General features: G+C 37.9%; 2 protein-coding genes across 3 annotated transcripts; one reads left to right on the plus strand and one right to left on the minus strand.

Moving 5' to 3' along the window:
- The first annotated feature begins 1061 nt into the window (after positions 1-1061).
- Positions 1062-15169, plus strand: nphp3 (nephrocystin 3). Of its 2 annotated transcripts, XM_005798588.2 has the most exons (27): positions 1069-1967; positions 2377-2502; positions 2593-2743; positions 2837-2989; positions 3328-3461; positions 4116-4276; positions 4704-4860; positions 5870-5944; positions 6074-6244; positions 6355-6458; positions 6858-6972; positions 7057-7200; positions 7300-7397; positions 7712-7814; positions 7899-7981; positions 8361-8499; positions 8626-8790; positions 10586-10680; positions 10771-10893; positions 10981-11170; positions 11259-11500; positions 11634-11709; positions 12643-12770; positions 12912-13152; positions 13259-13384; positions 13790-13905; positions 14001-15169. In XM_005798588.2, exons 1-27 carry the CDS (start codon positions 1644-1646, stop codon positions 14167-14169), a joined length of 3909 nt encoding a protein of 1302 aa, XP_005798645.1. In that variant the 5' UTR covers positions 1069-1643; the 3' UTR covers positions 14170-15169. The 2 variants fall into 2 exon arrangements, with proteins under 2 accessions (XP_023181996.1, XP_005798645.1); XM_023326228.1 differs by lacking the exons at positions 12912-13152; positions 13259-13384; positions 13790-13905; positions 14001-15169 and having other exon boundaries at positions 1062-1967; positions 11634-11701; positions 12643-12764.
- Positions 15170-16139: 970 nt separating this feature from the next.
- uba5 (ubiquitin like modifier activating enzyme 5) lies at positions 16140-19451 on the minus strand. The gene is made up of 12 exons (XM_005798589.3): positions 19129-19451; positions 18921-18966; positions 18561-18650; positions 18352-18461; positions 18175-18261; positions 18015-18099; positions 17830-17934; positions 17615-17742; positions 17374-17509; positions 16891-16969; positions 16697-16803; positions 16140-16552 (listed from the first exon to the last, which is right to left on the minus strand). Exons 1-12 carry the CDS (start codon positions 19278-19280, stop codon positions 16475-16477), a joined length of 1203 nt encoding a protein of 400 aa, XP_005798646.1. The 5' UTR covers positions 19281-19451; the 3' UTR covers positions 16140-16474.
- Between the last annotated feature and the right edge of the window lie 155 nt (positions 19452-19606).

Below are 19606 nucleotides of genomic sequence, written 5' to 3' on the forward strand. Positions count from 1 at the left end.
ATCACATTCTTCTTAGACTTTTAGCCAAGGCAAGGCCAAATCGCTTTCCTATATATTTTGAAAACAGTTATTTGAATGAGGCAACTACATTTGCAAATTCTGCAGGAAATAGAAGAAAGCCCAGCAGAAAACCAGCACATAGGTGCTTTCTCTCATGACTCTTGCATCTGCATGAAACATCTGGAAAATAACTTGTCTTGACAAGGAAAGGTGAGTACCATGAAACTTATGGCATTACCAATAGAGAAAAATTGTTAAGCAATGCATGTGTGTCGTTGCTTCATATGCATGCAAATGATGTTAATTCACTATTTCTATGCAGATAAAATACTCAAAAGAATAAAGAAATGTGCAAATACAAATTTCTTTCCTAAACGAGAAATGCTGAACACTAAAGATCAAATAGAAAAAGGCAGAGTTCTACTTCAGAGAAAGTTCTTGGAACAGTTAAAGTAGAAACCATAGAGGAACTAAAACGTTTCTAAAACTTCCTTTTTCTTATTGATAAATACAGCTTTACAGCTCATGTAAAAGTAGTTCTGGCCTATATAAAATAATATAGTGTGCCTGTCATACAAAGATAATTATGCTTCCTAATCTTTTCACATTTCATGTTATGGCCACAAACTTTGATCTGTTCTATTAGGACCAACACAAAGCAATGCACAGTGCAGTGCATAGTTGTGAAGTGAAAAGTTAATGATACATGATCAATATTTTTTTAGAAATACAAATGTGAAAGGTTTGGGGTGCGTATGTATTCAGCAACCTTTACTCTGACAGACCATAGTATAATTCAGTCCCACCAATAACACTCTGAAGTCACCTTATTAGTTAACAGAGTGCACCTCAGTGAAACGTAGTATAAATATTGCTAGACTGTCCCAAAGGTTTTTTTCAGTATCAGAATAATAAAATAAAAAAAAGTGGAAAAACAGTATCTTTTTCCTTCCATTTCACATGTAGGCTAAGCACTACATTTAAGCTTGCAACATCACAAAATGCAAAAACCTTTAAATGTTTTTATAGAGTGTTTCCAAAGCATTGTAATGCGTGATAATTAAGTCGGTTGGAATTAATTAAACAACCTGCCAGTAGAGTAAACTCCTTCAAAACAACTAAAAGTCCAATTTGACTTTTTACGGCTTCCGTACTCTGAGTTTGTTACCAAGGCAGCCAGGAAGAAGCTGTGAAAAAGGGAGCGGACCGTTCTGTGCCTGTTTTTTTAATCCTAGCTTCACAAGTATTCTTTTCGACCCAAACTAGCAGTGTGTAATATTTCGAGACAAAAATGTTTATCGAAATGGGTTTGTTGCAGTTTTTGCATTTTTAGCATGTGACAACATCAAATAGTTTGTTAAACGGCCACGTTGCGTTATTTAAGTGTGTCTTTTCGTATTTTAGTCTTATAGGACTACTTAAATATAGTTCTAGTTGCTGGTGTTTTGTCACATTTTGATGCTTGTCTCTACTATGTTAACCAAGTTTAGTTTTGTAACTGTTGCGTTGTGGCAATGTAGTGGAAACAACCTCATTCTTGTTTCAGTCTCGGTAGATAAAAATGTCCATCCGCTCTCTGTTTTTCACGGCTCCGTAGCAGCTATGTTGATCTGAAAAAGCTAATATCTTGGATCTTCGACATTATGGGCACCGCATCCTCTTTGGTCAGTCCAGGAGAGGTGATCGAGGATGGATATGGCGGTGAGGGAGGGGAAGCATGTGAGATACCCGTTGAAGTTAAGCCCAAAGCCCGACTCCTTCGCAGCTCCTTCCGCCGTGGACCTCGAGTTATCGGGGCCAGTTTCAAATCCACGGGCTCCGTGGACCTGGAGTATGCTGCAGAGTACGAGAGACTTCGTAAGGAGTATGAAATCTTTCGCGTCAGCAAAAATAACGAGGTCACATCCATGCAGAAGAAGGAGGCCAAATTGGACGTGGAGAACAAGAGGTTAAGAGCCGAGCTGCAGGTTAATAAAGAGCTACATATCGAAATCACTCAGTAACATGTAGTTCTGTCAAAAAGTATTTCTCTCCTTGCATATTTGTTTTGTTTGTGCTTTTTAATGTTTTAAGTGATCAGACACAACCTGATTAAAAAAAAAAAGAATGAAGCACCCTTCTCCTCTATGAAGTATTTACCCCCCTTCACATAGTACCAGGGTGAATTAAGAACATTTATTTAATTTACTAAATAAAGTGTATTTTGTGTTTAGGCAAGTCTTTGTTCAACATCAACGTAGTTTTTTGATGCTCTGCAATATTTTATAGTGGCAGAAAAGCAAAAGAAGAAGAAATCTCTATTGTAGCAAATACATGTTCATATAACTGTATTTATAGGAAAGTTTGTGTTTAAACTGTTCTGCTGGGGTTTGACAGGCTCTTCAGAAAACCTACCAGAAGATTCTCAGAGAGAAAGAGGCTGCTCTTGAGACAAAGTACCAAGCTATGGAGAGAGCTGCCACATTTGAGCATGACAGGGACAAAGTAAAACGGCAGTTTAAGGTAAGATGCACCAATACGTTTTATACATTTGTGGCAGCAGTTTTTAAAATTTGTACCAGTAATTTAAACTGGGTATTTACTTAAATTTAGATTTTCCGAGAGACAAAAGAGAAAGAGATACAAGATCTGTTGCGTGCAAAGAGGGATCTGGAGGCCAAATTGCAACAGTTGCAGACTCAGGGTATTCACATGTTTAGCCCTAATGACTCTGACTCAGATGATAATCAAACCACTGTGACTGGTAAGATGCAAATATCTACACACATCAGGGTCAGTTTTGTTCTTTTTCTTTCTAGTTGTGTTTAAATCCACATACTCTTCTTGTATTCTACAGCTGTAGGAACTCAGTGTGAATACTGGTCTGGTGGGGTGCTGGGAAGTGAACCTTCTATGGGTAGCATGATGCAGCTGCAACAGACATTCAGAGGACCGGAGTTTGCACACAGTTTAATAGATGTGGAAGGACCGTTTGCAAATGTCAGCAGAGGTAAGAAAATGATTACAAAGTCATCCTGTAGTGATAGGAAGATAAAAAATTAGTCACTGCGGTTGAGTGGACTTCTTGTTTACAAAGGCTCATCTCTTACTTTTAAAAATAGACTGGTTCTTTGTCTCAATGTGTCATCTGTTTCTAACCTATTTTCCCAGACCATCAAATAAAAACAAAATAAATAATAATGTTAGTATATTCCACAATAATTGCAACTAAATTGTGAGTTTGTTATTCCTTTTAACACCACTGATATATCACAGAGAGTTTGTTTAAAAATTGATTAGTTTCTAACATGTAGGCCGCATTAGTGTCACATGTTTTTCTTCCTTCAGATGACTGGGATGCTGCGGTGGCCAGTCTACTTCAAGTGTCACCTCATGTACCCCAGGCCTTATGGAGTAACACCGTGCGCTGCTACCTAATCTCCACACAAGATACCAAAGCAGAGATGGAGATCTTTGTCAAGGTCAGTTTGATTGAAGTTTAAAGTCAGCAACTAAATATTGTTTTTAGGGGATATTTTGAGATTTATATAATATGTGTAATGCACCTTCATAGACATGGCTGTTTGAAAGACATGTATCTGACTTGGTGTTTAATGACTGGAGCAGATTTAAAGTACATTTAACTATACTAATGTTCATAACTTGGTCAGTCTCGTGTCTGTCTGAAGAAATGAATAGCTTGCTTTCTAAACTAAAATCTAATCAAGTTAGTCACAAATCAAACAATATTGCTTCAGTGGTGATTAACTAAATCGCAACAAAGAGTATAAACTGAGAAGGAGCGAAGCACTACACAAATGAATTTACAGAGTAATTTTTAAAAGTGAACATAGAAAATTACTGTTTTAAATAAAATAAATACATTATCAGGATCTTATTGGGTCTTCGGAACCCAGAACAAGAGGTTCTGTGACTTTTGTCCAAGTCTAAAATCTAACTTTAAACTGAATGGGGAAATTTAGGAAGAGGTTGTACATGATTAATGTTAACTTGGGACTTTTATTCCAGTGTACTGTCCTCACATGACAAAGTAGTGATGTGTCTAAGCAGTTATTTGAATTGGTAGGAGCTTTCAATAATAATTTTCTTTTAAATGTCATTTGTTTTATTGACAGAAACACTCTGTAGTGTTACGGAGAATGTGTGAGGGTCTGGGCCATTTCTACTTAAACGTTTACTTCCCAGAGGAGAATGCTGCTTCATACGCTATGGTGCGGAGGCAGGAAATCGAGCGAAGTTCAATATGTGTGCTTCTTCTCAAATCCACCGTTACAAGGTATTGACTGCACATCCTGTGTGATTAAAAACTTTTCTGTAGGGTCAAAAACATCTTTTTTAAGGAGAACAGCTGAGTTTGAGTTTTGCGACAGGCAAAGTCTTCAAAATAAGGTTTTGAGAATTACCTCACTGTGGTAGAGTGAAACCTATTTCTTTGTTCACAGATTTTATTTTTACAGCAGATGAAGTCGACTATTCAGGGCAAATTATTGGACAAAATGGGTGTGATCTAGTCAGCAATTTTCTGCGAATCTGAGATTTTCCAAATTATGTAAATGCAGAGTAATTTTACTCCATGTAAACTCTCTCAGTACTTTGACATTTATCAAATAGAAATAATTTTTGTATTAATAACTTGCCTAAAAGTTTTTGTCTTCAGAAATAATGGATCTTTATAATGTTGTGACAAACATTCATTTTTGCAGCCCTGTGGTGGAAGATTGTGAGGAGGCTTTTGTTAAAAACCCAGATGGACATCCACTGGTGCTGTACCTCAGGACTGAAGAGGACAGGGGTTTGACTGGACCCATTAGGCAGCTGTTGGAAAGGATTAATGCTGCAGACAAGGCTGCCAAAGTCAAGGTCTGGAGCTTATACATTAAATGTTTCTGGGATTATTATTTCAGTTCACTGTAAGCTGTTATACGTTTTATAGTTACCCAAACCATCTTGTGTTTGTTAAAACAGGCTGAAAATGAAGGGAATGTGTTTACTTTGGCTAAACAAATAAAACACTCCTCTTTCAGCTCATTTAGTTTTCCCATCTTTATATATAGAAGCTTTCATATAGTGGGTATGTTTTGTCTCACTACTACTTTTTAATCACAGAACTCCTGCACTATCTGTGAGGAAGCATGGAAGCATTTTATGTCTTTATTTTCTTTTAGTCTAGATATATCAGATTAGAGGAAAATTTAGCAGACTTTATTCCTTATTGCATTTTCTGAAATGACAGGATTTTGGACATTTATAGACATAACAATTACATTCCCTAACGTGGATTTAGCACATTGCAATTTGTTTTTTTTCCATTTATATTTAGTTTTTGTTTTTGAGTCTCAGAAAGAGAATCCTTTTTTGAAAGTAAAAGGCATTTTTTCTGCCTCTAAGTCATGTTCTAACAAGGTTTCAGACAGAGTTTGAGATTCAAAGCACTGAACCCTGTATTTTGTGTTTTTATAAACATAACAAAGGTGTCATAGATCTTAAAGTTTGTTTTTTGTTTTTTTTTAATTTGACCAAAATTTAAAAACATGAAAACCATATTCACCATTGTTCTGTTTCATTATTTGCTGAAGTTGTGGTCAATGTTTTGCACTCTTGTGCAATCTAGAAATTTTGTTCTGGGAAAGGTATAATATTTTTAAAATTAAAGCTTTGTGTAAACCTTACATTTAGGCTTTTAATAGTCTGTAATATCTGACATAGTATTAATAATATTTTTTGCTTTGACCTTACTGTTCACCAAGAGTTGTTAATAATATTACAACATGTTTATCATTCAGTGTTTATCATAATGTTTATCATCTATCCATTACTAAATATAGAACAAAATTCAGATTCATAGTCTTTCATTTTAAATATTCCCCAGGTGGTGGATCACAGCAGCTCTGCAGAAGAAGGGGCTAGCCTGATTTATGCTCAGCTAGAGAAAGTCATCAAACAGGTGTACCATTATTCAAATACATTGGTTTGTTATGTTTTATCACCTTAAGGGAGGTGTATACAGAAATAATTTTTGACTGCCTGTTCTCTCCATGATTTTTAAACACTGAATTTTACCCTGTTTGTATAGGAATTGTTGGGTTTTGAAGGAGGAGATGATGACTCTAAGGATGCTGCCATAGACGAGGGCCGTGAGGAAGACCTGGGAGACGTGCTTTGGGATCTGCATGACGAACAGGAGCAGATCGAGTCCTACCAACAGGCTTGCAGCAGCACCACCTCCCAATTAGGTTTTCAAAAGGTACAACATGCATGCATATTCTGTTCTAATCTCTATCATTACCTTCAAAATGCCTTACTTTCTATTCATTAATATCTGTCGCTCTGTGCTGCGTGCGCTGCCCTTCTCAGTATATAGATCGTTTAAACGACATGATAGCTGCCCCACCTCCCACCCCGCCTCTGCTGGTGTCTGGCGGTCCAGGCTCAGGAAAGTCTCTCTTGCTTTCCAAATGGTGAGATGAGTTTTGCACATAAAATACATTTATCAGTTATATTGGCTAAGATCTGTTTAAACCAACTTAATGATCCATTCCTTCAGTTTGGCTCTTAAATGTAGTTCATGTTTTGTATTTATTTGTGTTTTATTACTTAAGAATTTTAAAAAATATAGTCTTATTTTTTATTGTATTGTGTGTTTAGTTAGTTTAATTGTCAGTGTGTTTCTGCCAATCTTTTTTAACACTACTGTTAACACTGCTTTGTATGAAAAGTACTCTTTAAATAAAGTTTGATTGATTGTTTGATTGAGAAGTTGATGCAGGATATAATCAGTGTGATGGATTATTATAAAGGGTATTCTTTTTAGCTTTGTGTGGTTTTCCTGTTAGACGTGAATTGTTTTATTTCTGCAGGATTGAGCTGCAGCAGAAGCAATCCCCAAACACTTTGTTCCTTTATCATTTTGTCGGCCGCCCACTTTCCATAAGCTCTGAGCCAGTTCTCATTATCAAACGCCTCACAGTGAAGGTAAAGAGTGACATGCTTCAACCAAAAACATGTTTTACTTGACAAATAGGAGAATCCGTTTACTGTTAATATTTTGTCACTTAGTTGCTGCAGCACTTTTGGTCCATTTCTGGTTTATCCATGGATCCCAGTAAGATTTTGGAAGAGTTTCCTCGCTGGCTGGAGAGACTATCTGCACGGCACCAAGGAAACATCATCATTATCATTGACTCAGTCGACCAAATAAAGGTATAGCCCTTCTCTAATTTAAACCCAACACTGAACATATTTTATCCCAGCCTGTACGGTTTAACTCCACATTTCAGGAATAATTTTTGTCCATTTCAGCAAGCTGAAAGACACATGAAGTGGCTGATCGACCCTCTTCCTGTAAAAGTCAGAGTGGTTGTGTCTGTCAATGTAGAGACGTGTCCTCAGGCGTGGAGGTAATAACTCTGACTGCAAAACTTTGAATTTATTAGTGTGATCCATATAGGTTTAAAACTGAACTTACAGGCCCAGATTTATACATACACTCCCATAAATATATTTGGGTAAACATCCCTGATTGAGTTGCAGAGAAACTGCATGCTTCTTCTGTAGCCATCAACAAGGTTCTAGTATCATTCAGGCTGGATAATTGATCACTCTTCTTATAAGAAATAATAAAGAATGTTTAATTTGGTAAGCATTTGCTAGCATTTCTAAATGTGCACTTTTTAGTTGCATCTGTAAAAAAAACGATACTTTTTCTCTTAAGGTTGTGGCCCACACTTCACTTGGACCCACTTAGTGCCAGAGAAGTCAAGAGTGTAGTCAGTGCAGAGTGTCAAACCATGGATTTCAGGCTCACCAAGGATCAGGTCAGACTGCTTGGTTGAAGTATTTGAGATAGAAAACAAATGTTTGTTTTTGTAAAACCTATACATTTTGTAATTTTGTTGTAGGAGAAAAAGCTGGAAAGGCACTGCCGCTCTGCATCGACATGCAACGCATTATATGTCACACTGTTGGCAAGGATGATCACCAGGTCTGTTGTGTCAACTTTTTGGTTCTTTATGTGCAGAAAAATAGGAAAGTGAAGAAAATTGTAGATGTTTGGTTTTGGATTGGTTAGATCAGGATTGATCTTAGATTCTTTGATCCTGTTAGGGTCATATTTTGACAGTTACAGACAATTCCCTTCAAATCCTATTTAATTTTTCAAAAACTGCTTGTGAACCGGACTGTAATTCTTAAAACATATCAGAATTTTCAATTACCTACTTTTAGTATTTGTGTATAAGTGCATTTTGTCTGACTTGCTGGGAAAACATTTTTAACATTTTTGTAGACTATGTTTATTTCTCTGACAATTTTCTGTTACATTAAATTTTTTAAGGATAATTCTGCATATTTTGGATTCATAGTTTTCAATCTGGCTGGTCTCTGGAGAAGAGCTTGGAGCAGTGTCTGCAGTGTCAGGACACCTTGTCTCTGTTCCGCCTGGCGCTTAAAATGATGTTAAAGTTCCTCAACACAGACAGAGAGAGACACATAATGAAAGAGGTAAAACAAAGGAATTTTTGGACTTTGGTGTTATTGCATTACTAGATAAACAAATACTCACATTAGACTGCATACTTTTTGATGCTCTGCAGAAGGATTTGCATATTGTATTTTTTTCTCTCCTAGATGCTGTGCCTTGTATTTTCCAGCCACAACGGAGTGAGCGAGTCAGAGGCATTAGATCTTTTCCCAGAGCTAGAGTGGGCCGCTCTGTCTTCTCTGCTCTACCACCTGAACAGACTCTGCATTGTGACCCTTCGCTGTGGACTCATCAGGTTTCAGCACCTGCAGGTAAACGGGCTCACTGGCAAGAACACACAGAGAAAGAAAATGCAAAATATATACAAGTGCAATATATTCAAGTGCTGTGATTAAAGAGCAGCTAAATGATAATGTTCTTGTTTGTCAGAGAAGTGTCCATTTTCTGGCTGGAACCTCAGCATAATTTGGATTCATCCAGCTTACAGCCAGTTCCGTGTCTTTGTAGTGGCATCATTTTTTCTGCTTAAAATGATTCTTCCAGTAGCATAGAGGCCAGATGTCTTTATAAGCATTACCTCTGAAACCAGATATTTCCATGCAGAAGCAGGTGTATGAGGGGCCGTTTAGGACAAAATTTACGTTTTGTCTCTCACACACTACCAAAAAGTCTCGCATACTCCAAAAAAGTAGCCACGCACACTCCAAAAAATTACGTTTTGTCTCTCACACACTACCAAAAACTCTCGCATACTCCAAAAAAATAGCCTCGCACACTCCAAAAAATTACGTTTTGTCCCTCACACACTACCAAAAACTCACGCATACTCAAAAAACATACATACATACATAAAACGAGTCTTAGTACTGTGTGTGTGTTCAACTTTAGTCTTGTGTATGTGAGAGATAAACGTCTGTGTGTGTGCGAGCTGTTAGCAGTGTATGTGAGCGAGAAAGTTAACGTTTGTGTGTATGTGCGCGAGCTGGTAGTAGTGTATGTGAGCGAGCTGGTAGTAGTGTATGTGTGCGAGAAAGTTAACGTTTCTGGTGAGCGAGCTGGTAGTAGTGTATGTGAGCGAGAAAGTTAACGTTTGTGTGTGTGTGTGTGACATTTTAGTAGTGTGTGTATACGCAATTTGAGTATTTTTTGAATGTGCGTGAGTAATTTTTGAGTGTGCGTGGCTATTTTTTTGAGTATGCGTGAGTTTTTGGTAGTGTGTGAGGGACCAAACGTAATTTTTTGGAGTGTGCGAGGCTATTTTTTTGGAGTATGCGAGAGTTTTTGGTAGTGTGTGAGAGACAAAACGTAATTTTTTGGAGTGTGCGTGGCTACTTTTTTGGAGTATGCGAGACTTTTTGGTAGTGTGTGAGAGACAAAACGTAAATTTTGTCCTAAACGGCCCCTCATACAGGTGGATCATATTTGATTCACTTCATCATCATGGTTTACCATGCTAACATGGTAAACCATGAAGTAGACATGCTGACACCTGCTGACCCATTGTGGTACTGATTTTTTTTAGATAAACTGTTCCAGGATTCCAGGATTTGTTTGTACATTTCCACAAACAATTAACAAGTACATCTCAATAAAATAGAGCGCCATGAAAAAGTTAATTTATTTTAGAGATATAGTTTAAAAACTCAAATGCCACACAGTAGCATATTTCCAGAGCTTATTTCTGTCAATTTAATTAAGAATCCAAAATTCAGTTTTTCAGGTAGTTTGAATAGTATACAACACCGGACGGAAATGTTATATTATGGACATGTTATCAGAGGACAGTTCACAGAGGATAGTATTTAAGCATATTAATGGAAAGTTAAATGGAAGAAAAAAAAATTGTCCTGACTAATTTTTATTAACTGTATATCAACAGTTTAATGACAGTCTAATTTCTAATGTGCTTCTATACCTGGCTGTCCAAAACCACTCTGTGATGTGGACTGTTTAACTTTTAAGATTTCAGTCAATCTATATATGTGAGGTCCAACATTACTATGTTAATAGATTTAATGTAATTTGTACATTTCTAAAATAGATGTCATACTAATATTTGTGAGTGAAAGTGTTGTGTTTTTTTATTATTATCTGTCTGCTTTTCAGGCTTGTGAGGCTGTGAGGCTGGAGTTCCTAGGTGGAGGAAGTGGTTGTGCTTCTTACAGAGAGAAACTAATCCATTACTTCAACCAGCAGCTCAGGTTGTGCAGAATATTCGTCCATCCCTCTAACATTTGCGTTACGCATTGCTTCATTTGGTGAAACTCAAATCATTATTTGTAAATTTGTAGCCAGGACTGCGTCACATGGCGAGTTGCAGATGAGCTTCCCTGGCTGTTCCAACAGCAGGAGGACAAAACCAAACTTCAGCTCAGTCTTTTGAACCTCTTTGTCTCCCAAAACCTTTACAAGAGGTAAATATTTGTGTTGACTGAAAACGTGTATAGTTATGAGATGATATTCCTCATTCTGAGGTATTGCCGCTTGCTTTTCTTCCCCAGGGGTCATTTCTCTGAGTTGCTGGCTTATTGGCAGTATGTGGGCAAAGACAAAAGCTCCATGGCAACTGAGTATTTTGATTCCCTAAAATGTTACGAGAAGAGCTGTGAAAGCGAGGACAGTATGACAAAGCTTGCAAACCTTTATGAAACTTTAGGTCGGTTTCTCAAAGACCTGGGCCTGCCAAGTCAGGTAGATCTTGTTTGTTTTGGTCATACTTAGAAATCTATCAACACTTCTGTCTGGCTGATGTAGATGGGGTTTTTTTTGTTTTTTGTAGGCTGTTGCTCCTTTGCAAAGGTCTCTTGAGATCAGAGAGACAGCCCTGGATCCTGACCATCCCAGCGTTGCACGCTCCCTGCACCAGCTGGCTGGAGTTTATGTCCAGTGGAAGAAGTATGGGAATGCTGAACAGCTGTACAAGCAAGCACTTGAGATAAGCGAGAACGCCTACGGCGCTGAGCATGTTGCTGTGGCACAGGAGCTGGAGTCACTCGCCATGCTTTACCAGAAGCAAAACAAGTAAATGTAGCTTTTGTGTACAGTACTCTCAAACTAATTTGATCATTTATATTAGTTTGAAGACTATTCAGCTTTTCATTACATAATCTAATTTACATTCAAGACTGGTTATTTCTTGCACTTTAACCATCAGGTATGAACAAGCTGAGAAACTCAGGAAGAGGTCAGTAAGGATTCGGCAAAAGACAGCGCGACAAAAAGGTCAGATGGTGAGGGAATTCTACAGATACTAACATATGAGAAATTGCAAAATAACTTGTGTTCCCTCAATTTTAACATATTTTATTTGGCTTTTTTGTGAGAGACCAACAAATAATGAGGAATTGTGAAGTGGAAGGAAACTGATACATGTTTTTAAAAATGTTTTCCGCTTAAATCCAAAAGTCTGACTTGTATTTAAATATAGATCCGTTTGCTCTAACGCACTTAAATAAAATCATCAAAAATAATTCAAATAGTAAGTGATTCATAATTGTTAAGTGGAAGGAAAACTATAATTGGTTTTCTAAGGGTGGCAAAAATAAAAACAATTCTGATGTGGAATGGTACTCAACCCTTCACTGTACAGCTATCCCCCTAAATGATCCCAGTTGAACTTATTACTTTCAGAGGTCACGTAATTAGTTAACAGAGTCCACCTGGGTGCATTTTAATATCAGTAAATCTATACGTTGCGTTAATGCGTCAGAGGTTTAATCAAAAACATTAGAGAGAAAACAGAATCATGAAGACCAAGGAGCGCAGCAAAGAGGTCTGGGATAATGTTATGGAGAAGGATTGGTTTCAAAACAATATTCCAACTTTGTACATCTCCCAGTGCACTAATTTTGAAAGCTTGTGTTCCCTTTATCTAACAGTAACTTGATAGGAAAGAAGGAAGACATGCAACAGATGTTCCAAGATGGGTAAACCCAATGCAGCCTCAGTGACGACTGTAGCCCTACCAACTCATTTGCCTTAAACGTCACTATTTCACACTACTTTAAGTAGGGCTATCGCATACAATTCCAATATAACACTTTGATATCTACTGTTATTAAAAATGATCCCTTATGTAGTCCACTACTCAAGTAAATTAGTATCATACTGACTTAACTGAACATCTTAAACCTACTGTATTATTTTTTTTAATCCTGTATCAGTATGGATTCACTTTGTTGAGACGTAGAGCCCTCCAGCTAGAAGAGCTGACCCTGGGGAAAGACTCTGCAGACTGTGCTAAGACGCTCAATGAGCTGGGTGTCCTCTACTACCTCCAAAACAACTTGGAGTAAGACCCACATCAGTTCACCTTCAGCACTGCATAATAAATACCCAGCATGAACTTCTAGCCTGAAGCAGCAACATTTGCCAGTATCCTTTTTTTGTATACCTATATCCATAAAATTCTTCTTCATTTACCTCTCATCAGTGCTGCCAAGGTGTTCCTGGCTCGCTCTCTGGAGATGCGCCAACGTGCCCTCGGTCCAGATCACCCAGACTGCGCGCAGTCTCTCAACAACCTGGCCGCGCTGCACACAGAACGGAGGGAGTACGAAACGGCCGAGGATATGTACGAGAGGGCGCTGGAGATCCGCAGGAAGGCCCTGTCACCAGACCACCCCTCTCTGGCGTACACCGTCAAGCACCTGGCTATGCTCTATAAACGCAGAGTGAGACATAATCAAAACCAAATGTTTAGATACTTTTCTTGTGAACCTCAAAATGTTTTATTTTTGTTTTTGGTATTTAATATTTGGTTTGATGTGTACTACAAAGGGCAAGCTGGAGAAAGCCGTTCCACTCTATGAGCTTTCTCTGGAAATCAGGGAAAAAAGTTTTGGTCCCAAACACCCAAGTGTGGCCACAGCACTGGTGAACCTCGCTGTTCTCTACTGCCAACTGGTGAGACTCATCATCAAATACTCTTCCTTGATTTACTGTGCATTGTTAAAATATTCGTACACAATACATTACAAACATCACTACAAATATCAGTGTAGTTAAACTTTTGATCAGCTGATGGACGGACTATTTCAGTTTAATTGCTGTTTGCAATAAAATGCTTACTCAGATTTTTTTTTTTAAGTCTCACTTCCATTTCTCTTTGCACTTTAAAGCTGTTATTAGAACCTCCTTAAGATTCAACAGTGCATATATAAATTCTTGTAATTTTTCAACTAAGCTTAACATTTTGATCAGGAGTGTATGTTGACAGTTGTGTGCATTTGTTATTTTTGTAGTTTCAACTGTTATTATTTTTAGGTTTTATGGCAAAAAGCTACCTGCAGGTTTCTTTTATTTTCACAGAAGAAGCACAGTGAGGCCTTGCCACTTTATGAGCGAGCACTCAAAGTCTATGAAGATAGTTTGGGCCGCTCACATCCGCGGGTCGGAGAAACCCTGAAGAACCTCGCTGTTCTAAGGTACGAAAAATACGATTACTTATCCTTTTTTTTTTACTTTGCATTACTTACATTCTTTCTTACTTCTTTTGTTTTTATCTCGTCTTCTAATGCAGTTATGAGGAAGGTGACTTTGAGAGGGCTGCAGAACTTTACAAGCGTGCGATGGAGATTAAAGAAGCAGAGCCGTCGTTGGTGTGTGGCAACGCTCCGTCACATCATTCCTCCAGCGGAGACACTTTTAGTCTGAAGACGCCTGCTCCTCAACCACATGCTGCAAGGTGACTCTGTTTACTGCCATCACTGCAGAATGGTTTGCTATAGAACAGCTAAAGCTGAAAATTCCAATCTTTATCAAAAGGGGAATCATTCACTGTGATAGATACTTTATGAAGGCACAAGCAGAATGCTTTGTGGAGGAAGAAGCATAGCACAGAACAATAATGTGTTCAAAAACTGTACGCTGAAGGATTTTTTTCCAAACAAACTTCTGATAAATTCAGGAAAAAGGTACAGGCATTTTATTGTTTGGCTTTTTTCACATTTGCTTTGTGCACATTCAATCCAAAGCAGGATGAGCAACTATGAACGGCCTAAATGTTCAGTTTTCCAGGAGACTGCTGGTGCATTTGAGATAAATTTTTCTCTGCTCTAACTGTACACTTTTATTCACTTTTAATCTGGGCAAGTTTTCTCTGAATATTTTGTATCACCACAACACTAATATAAAGGAAAACTATTCTCATTTGTGTCGTAATGTTTGTGAAGCCCTCAGAAACTTTTAAATAAGTATTTTCAGAAATTTAGTATTTAAAGTTTACCTCAGCAGACATCACTATTTTTGCCTTAAAGTACCCTGAAAATGTGCCAGTTAATACTCTTATGGATTTCCATTGTTAATTTTTATACACTTGTAGTTTTTTACTATAATAAAGAGAAAACAACACTAACATCCAAGTAAAACAGGATTTTTTTTCTCATGTTTAAACTCACTGCCCTCTAATAAACCGGATCATGAGATCTCAAGCACTTACATTGTCATGTTTACACATTTCAAAGCTGTCGATTTTTTATCCAAACTGCATTTTCATAGTGATAATTGTTGAAATATTGTAAATTATGTTAAAGCACTTATAATGTCTAACTAACCTTGGAACAAGCAAGCACGGTTCAAAACAAGGTTTTAGTATGTGTAAGAAATGTTCTCATGCCAACATCATGATTTTTATGCAAACCCCCTCCCCCCCTGAAAAAACCCCAAAAACAGATAAACTGTTAGATTTAATGACAATAAAAAAAAACATACTTAAAAAAACATGTTTGTGCCTCTTACATTTCTTACTCAAATGTATGTACATTCAAAGGTTTGTCTTATCTAAAATGTACAATATTTCTTTTCTATTTCATAGTACTATTCGAGTTAAAATATCAGGTTTATGTGACAAAAAAAGTGGGACTATAATCATTTTAATACTTCTTCTATGTTAAAGAAGAAGTTATGTAGGTTGTGCACAATTCAACTGAAAAACAAACACATCTGTTAGGAAACATATATATAAAAAATAAAGAGTACAGTAACCTGGTTTTCTAAGTTTGAAACCCCTTATTGTTAAATCCTCACACTGGCATTTTGACACTTTTAAGTTAACCATTTCTTCTTTGGTAGATGTCTGTCACCACAGCACGCTTTGGCTTTACCCCTCTCTCTTATAAAGATTTTCTAAATTCAGATTCTCGTTTTCTCAACTTTTATGTGATCCCACAAATTTTTCTGTTTCGGATTTAGTTTCAACTTCTGGTTAAGCTGCTCCTCTGTCCCAGTTCCTTTATGAAACCACTTTTGTTGATTCAAATGTATGAATTTACTGCCAACAACATTGAAAAATTATATTAATCTTTACTTTTTGAAGACACTTAAAGGTTGCTCAAAATAGTGCAAACCAGAAATATAGAACAGATTCAAATTAGCAAATCTTACTGGGATAGCTGAACTTCTTTTTGGGTTAATTTGATTCACTTTGACCCAAGATTATTTTAATGCTGAACTTGAAACCCAAAATATTTTTTTACACTAGAGTTGCTTAGGACATCTGTTACTAAACATGAAAAAGTTTTAAAATCATTTATCAAGATTTTGTTCTTTACGTCAGAAATATCTGACAATTTAACTTGAGTATCTGCAGGTTCTATATCCACTCTAGTCATGTCATAATATATAAATCTACTGAAAAATGAATCAACCAACATTTCAGAGATTAGACTGAATTTAATAAATACTTTATTGAGACAATGTTCAGTAAGTAGCAGAAAGACATGATTGAAAAGTTTAAGGATTCAAAGTAAAATTGTACTAAACAGATTATAGAGCACTTGCTCTTTAATTTGGGGTGTTTAGACATTTTGTGAGAATCTGATGTCGTTCCAAGTGATATTTTGTGTGCATGCAACCATCATGCACTGTATATCTTTCACCTTTAGTTTATTTTTTTACATTTGGACTTTGGGATGAGAATGTTAAAAAAAATATGAGTGTAAACAAAACAAAAAAAAAAACTTAATATGCTACAGAAAAGAGTCTTCAGATCACTGTCTACAACTTTCTCATCTGAGCCATTAAATCTTCCAAGCTCACTTCAGTCTCCTCCACGGTGTCTCCACTGACCTTTTCCTGGTACAAACACAACAGGACATGATCGTCAAAATTATTTACAGGTAAATGCAAAAACTGGAACGTACAGAAATTGTCTTTATTTTCTACCATTAACGAATTTAACCAGTTCCTATAGTCGGTGGAAAGTTAAAGGTAACTCACCCCAGCTGGAATGGTGTACGCCACAGTGATGCCCTCTGGCAGGTCAGGTACAGCCCCCGAAGCAGCCTGTAACTCGGCATCGGTCACTTCAGACACCAGCTCGATACCTGCACAACCAAGATGGGTGTGTTTATTGTAGCTTAGAAAGAGCAAGGGCAGCAACTAGAACTAGAAGAACCAGAGCTTCTGCTGACCCCATTCGTTGTCTTCGTGTATGATCTCTTCCTCTTCCTGCTGGACAGCTTCCACCTTGGGCCGCTCTGCTTCTTTTATCTGAAGACAAAACACCACACAGGTAAAAAACTGTAAACTTTTCCGACTGGTAAAGCAACTAGCAGAAGAATTCATATTCCCACATTTTCTTCAGCTGCAATCGTAGAATTTAAAGTAGTTTATCAGGATTTTAGACGATAGAACAAAACAATATAGTGTACAAATGTGAGGTAGAAGAGTTGATTCTTTTCAAAAAAATAAAAATCATCACCACAGCACAATGCAACAATTATGTACCATTTTGTGTTGGTTTATTATATATCACCCCCCAAAATATACGTTAAATTGAGTTGCTGCAAAATGAGAAAATGCATAAAAGTATCAGGCAGTGTGAATATCGATATAAGGCACCAGTAAAAGCGCCAAGCAGAAGTTCTTGAGAATCTTGAGTCAGGTGTGCTAACCTTGAATTCCTCTTGTTGCCGCCTGCAGTGACGGTCATTGCACTGTGGGTTGGCCTTCATGGCCATGGTCGGAAAAAAGTCCTGCATGGCGTTGTATCCGAGATAATAGCTGACCGTGCCAAACTTCAGGAGATATCTGAAGAACAAAACATTAAATTCACGTTTCTCCTTAAAGTCTGTGAGGTTTTGTATTTGTAAAACCACTATAGGTTTCATGCCAGACAGAAAGTTGACCACATACTTGAGGACATTTTGCACCAGGAGGCCTGCAACCACACCCATAGTTGTTGGCAAGCTGGCGGCACATACACCCTCCCGCTTTAGGGTTTTCTCATCAATGTTAGCAGCCACCACCAATGGAGGGGCACACTAAGCGGATAAAGTCCACATAATCTTGGTGAAAAGAACAATATTAATGACAAACAGAAGCTTTTGCTCCTGCCCCTGCCTACGTACAGCAAAGCAAGCCGTCTCTCCAGGAATTATGAGCTGGATGTGTCCTGAGACGGCGTTTTCACTCACGCCGGACTCCATCCAGATCTGACCCAGTTCGTTACAGGCCTGAAATAAAAACACAGAGATGTTACAATGTGAACGGCTCATCCTGTCGGCCCTCTTTCTTCTCACAGTGAGGTGCTTACTGTATTGATGGCCATCCTGGCCTCAAAGTTATCCACACAGCTCAGAACCAAATCCACTGGTTTTCCTTCTTCTAACCCTCCATGACTAAAAAACCCCAAAAAGATTTATATTTACAAACAAGCCTTCATAGGTACTAATATGTCAAGTAGGGAAACCAACCTGATGCGATCCATGAAATGTGTGAAATTGTCCAGTGTTGTGATGTTGTAGTTATGGGTTTCAAATGCCACATCTGGATTAATATTTCTGTTGCAGGGGAAATAATGACTGATAAAGGTAGGAGAAACAGGGAAGCTGTGGATGGGGGACGGTGTCCCTCTGCTGACAAGAGGTTACCTGAGTGTGTGTTCTGCTGCCTCCACCTTACTCAGCCCTGCTTGGTGAGGCTGGAAGAACAGTCTGTTCATGTTGGCCAGCTCTACTTTGTCATAGTCAAAGAGCAGCAGCTGCAAAGCCAATAATGAAACAGTATGAAGGCATTGAACATGTGGCAAGAAAATGGAGAAGGATCCAGCACAAAGGTAAAAACGGGAAGGTTTCATTACCTTACCAATGCCACATCTAGTGAGCATTTCAGCTGTCACGCTGCCGACGCCTCCGACACCAACTACAGCTACTGAAAATGTCCGGATTTTCTGTCAACAGAATCCCAAATAGTTGTTCAACAATCCAACTGGCAGAAAGTAAAGTAAACAAAATCCAGTCCAGTACAGTCACAATATGCAAGCATGCACAATAATACATCATTAATGATAATCCTGCAGATATGTAATGTTAAGCATGTGGGGACATATGAACATCAGTTCTGTTCCTTTGTTTTCTTCATGTTTATCTTTAGCAAAAACATATATGAAAGGGAAGATGATCAGCCAAATATAGAGAACATTTTCTATGAAATGTCCTACCTCATAATCATCCACGATGCCCATTCTTTTTAGAGCCATAAGGCGGCTGAAACAGAAATACAGCAGAGATTAGTTTGTGGTCTATGGGAATCCATTCAAGGAGGTGGTGAGTCACAAGGCGTTGCCTCTCGTTACTTTTTACTTTTTCACAAATATAAATAAAACTATGAAGAAAACAAAAAGTGTCAAACTTAAATGGAAAAGTCACCTGTACGGGTTGGAATCCACTACCTCGGCGCTCATCTTGTCAATTCTGGGTCTATTGTGAGCATCCTCCGCGGCACACTGCCTCTGCTTGCACTTTATCAGTTCGTTTTCCAGCTCCCTCACCCGCAGCTTCAGCTCCTCCACCGTCGCCATTGATCCTGCCCAAGAACGGCGCTACAGTGTGGATTTATGAGCCAAAGCAGAGGGAATGAAAACGCGCTTAAAACCAAATCGGAGCAGGGAGAAGTACACGTCTTCTTTTCTTGAATCAGCTGTCAGGATATGTGCGTCCTTAAACAGCGTCCGTGTAGAAAGTGACTACACGGACCTTCAAGTGTTCCGACATCCATGGAGATTTTCGACGAATTATCCTAAGTATTATTAAAATATTGCTTGTACAAGTCAGTATATTAGTTTCATTATTATAAGCTATATTTGAGAAAATTGTGTCGATTAGATTTTTTTCAGGTAAAAATAAA

Source organism: Xiphophorus maculatus, chromosome 21, assembly GCF_002775205.1.
Source record: "Xiphophorus maculatus strain JP 163 A chromosome 21, X_maculatus-5.0-male, whole genome shotgun sequence".
NCBI classification, from domain to species: domain Eukaryota; kingdom Metazoa; phylum Chordata; class Actinopteri; order Cyprinodontiformes; family Poeciliidae; genus Xiphophorus; species Xiphophorus maculatus.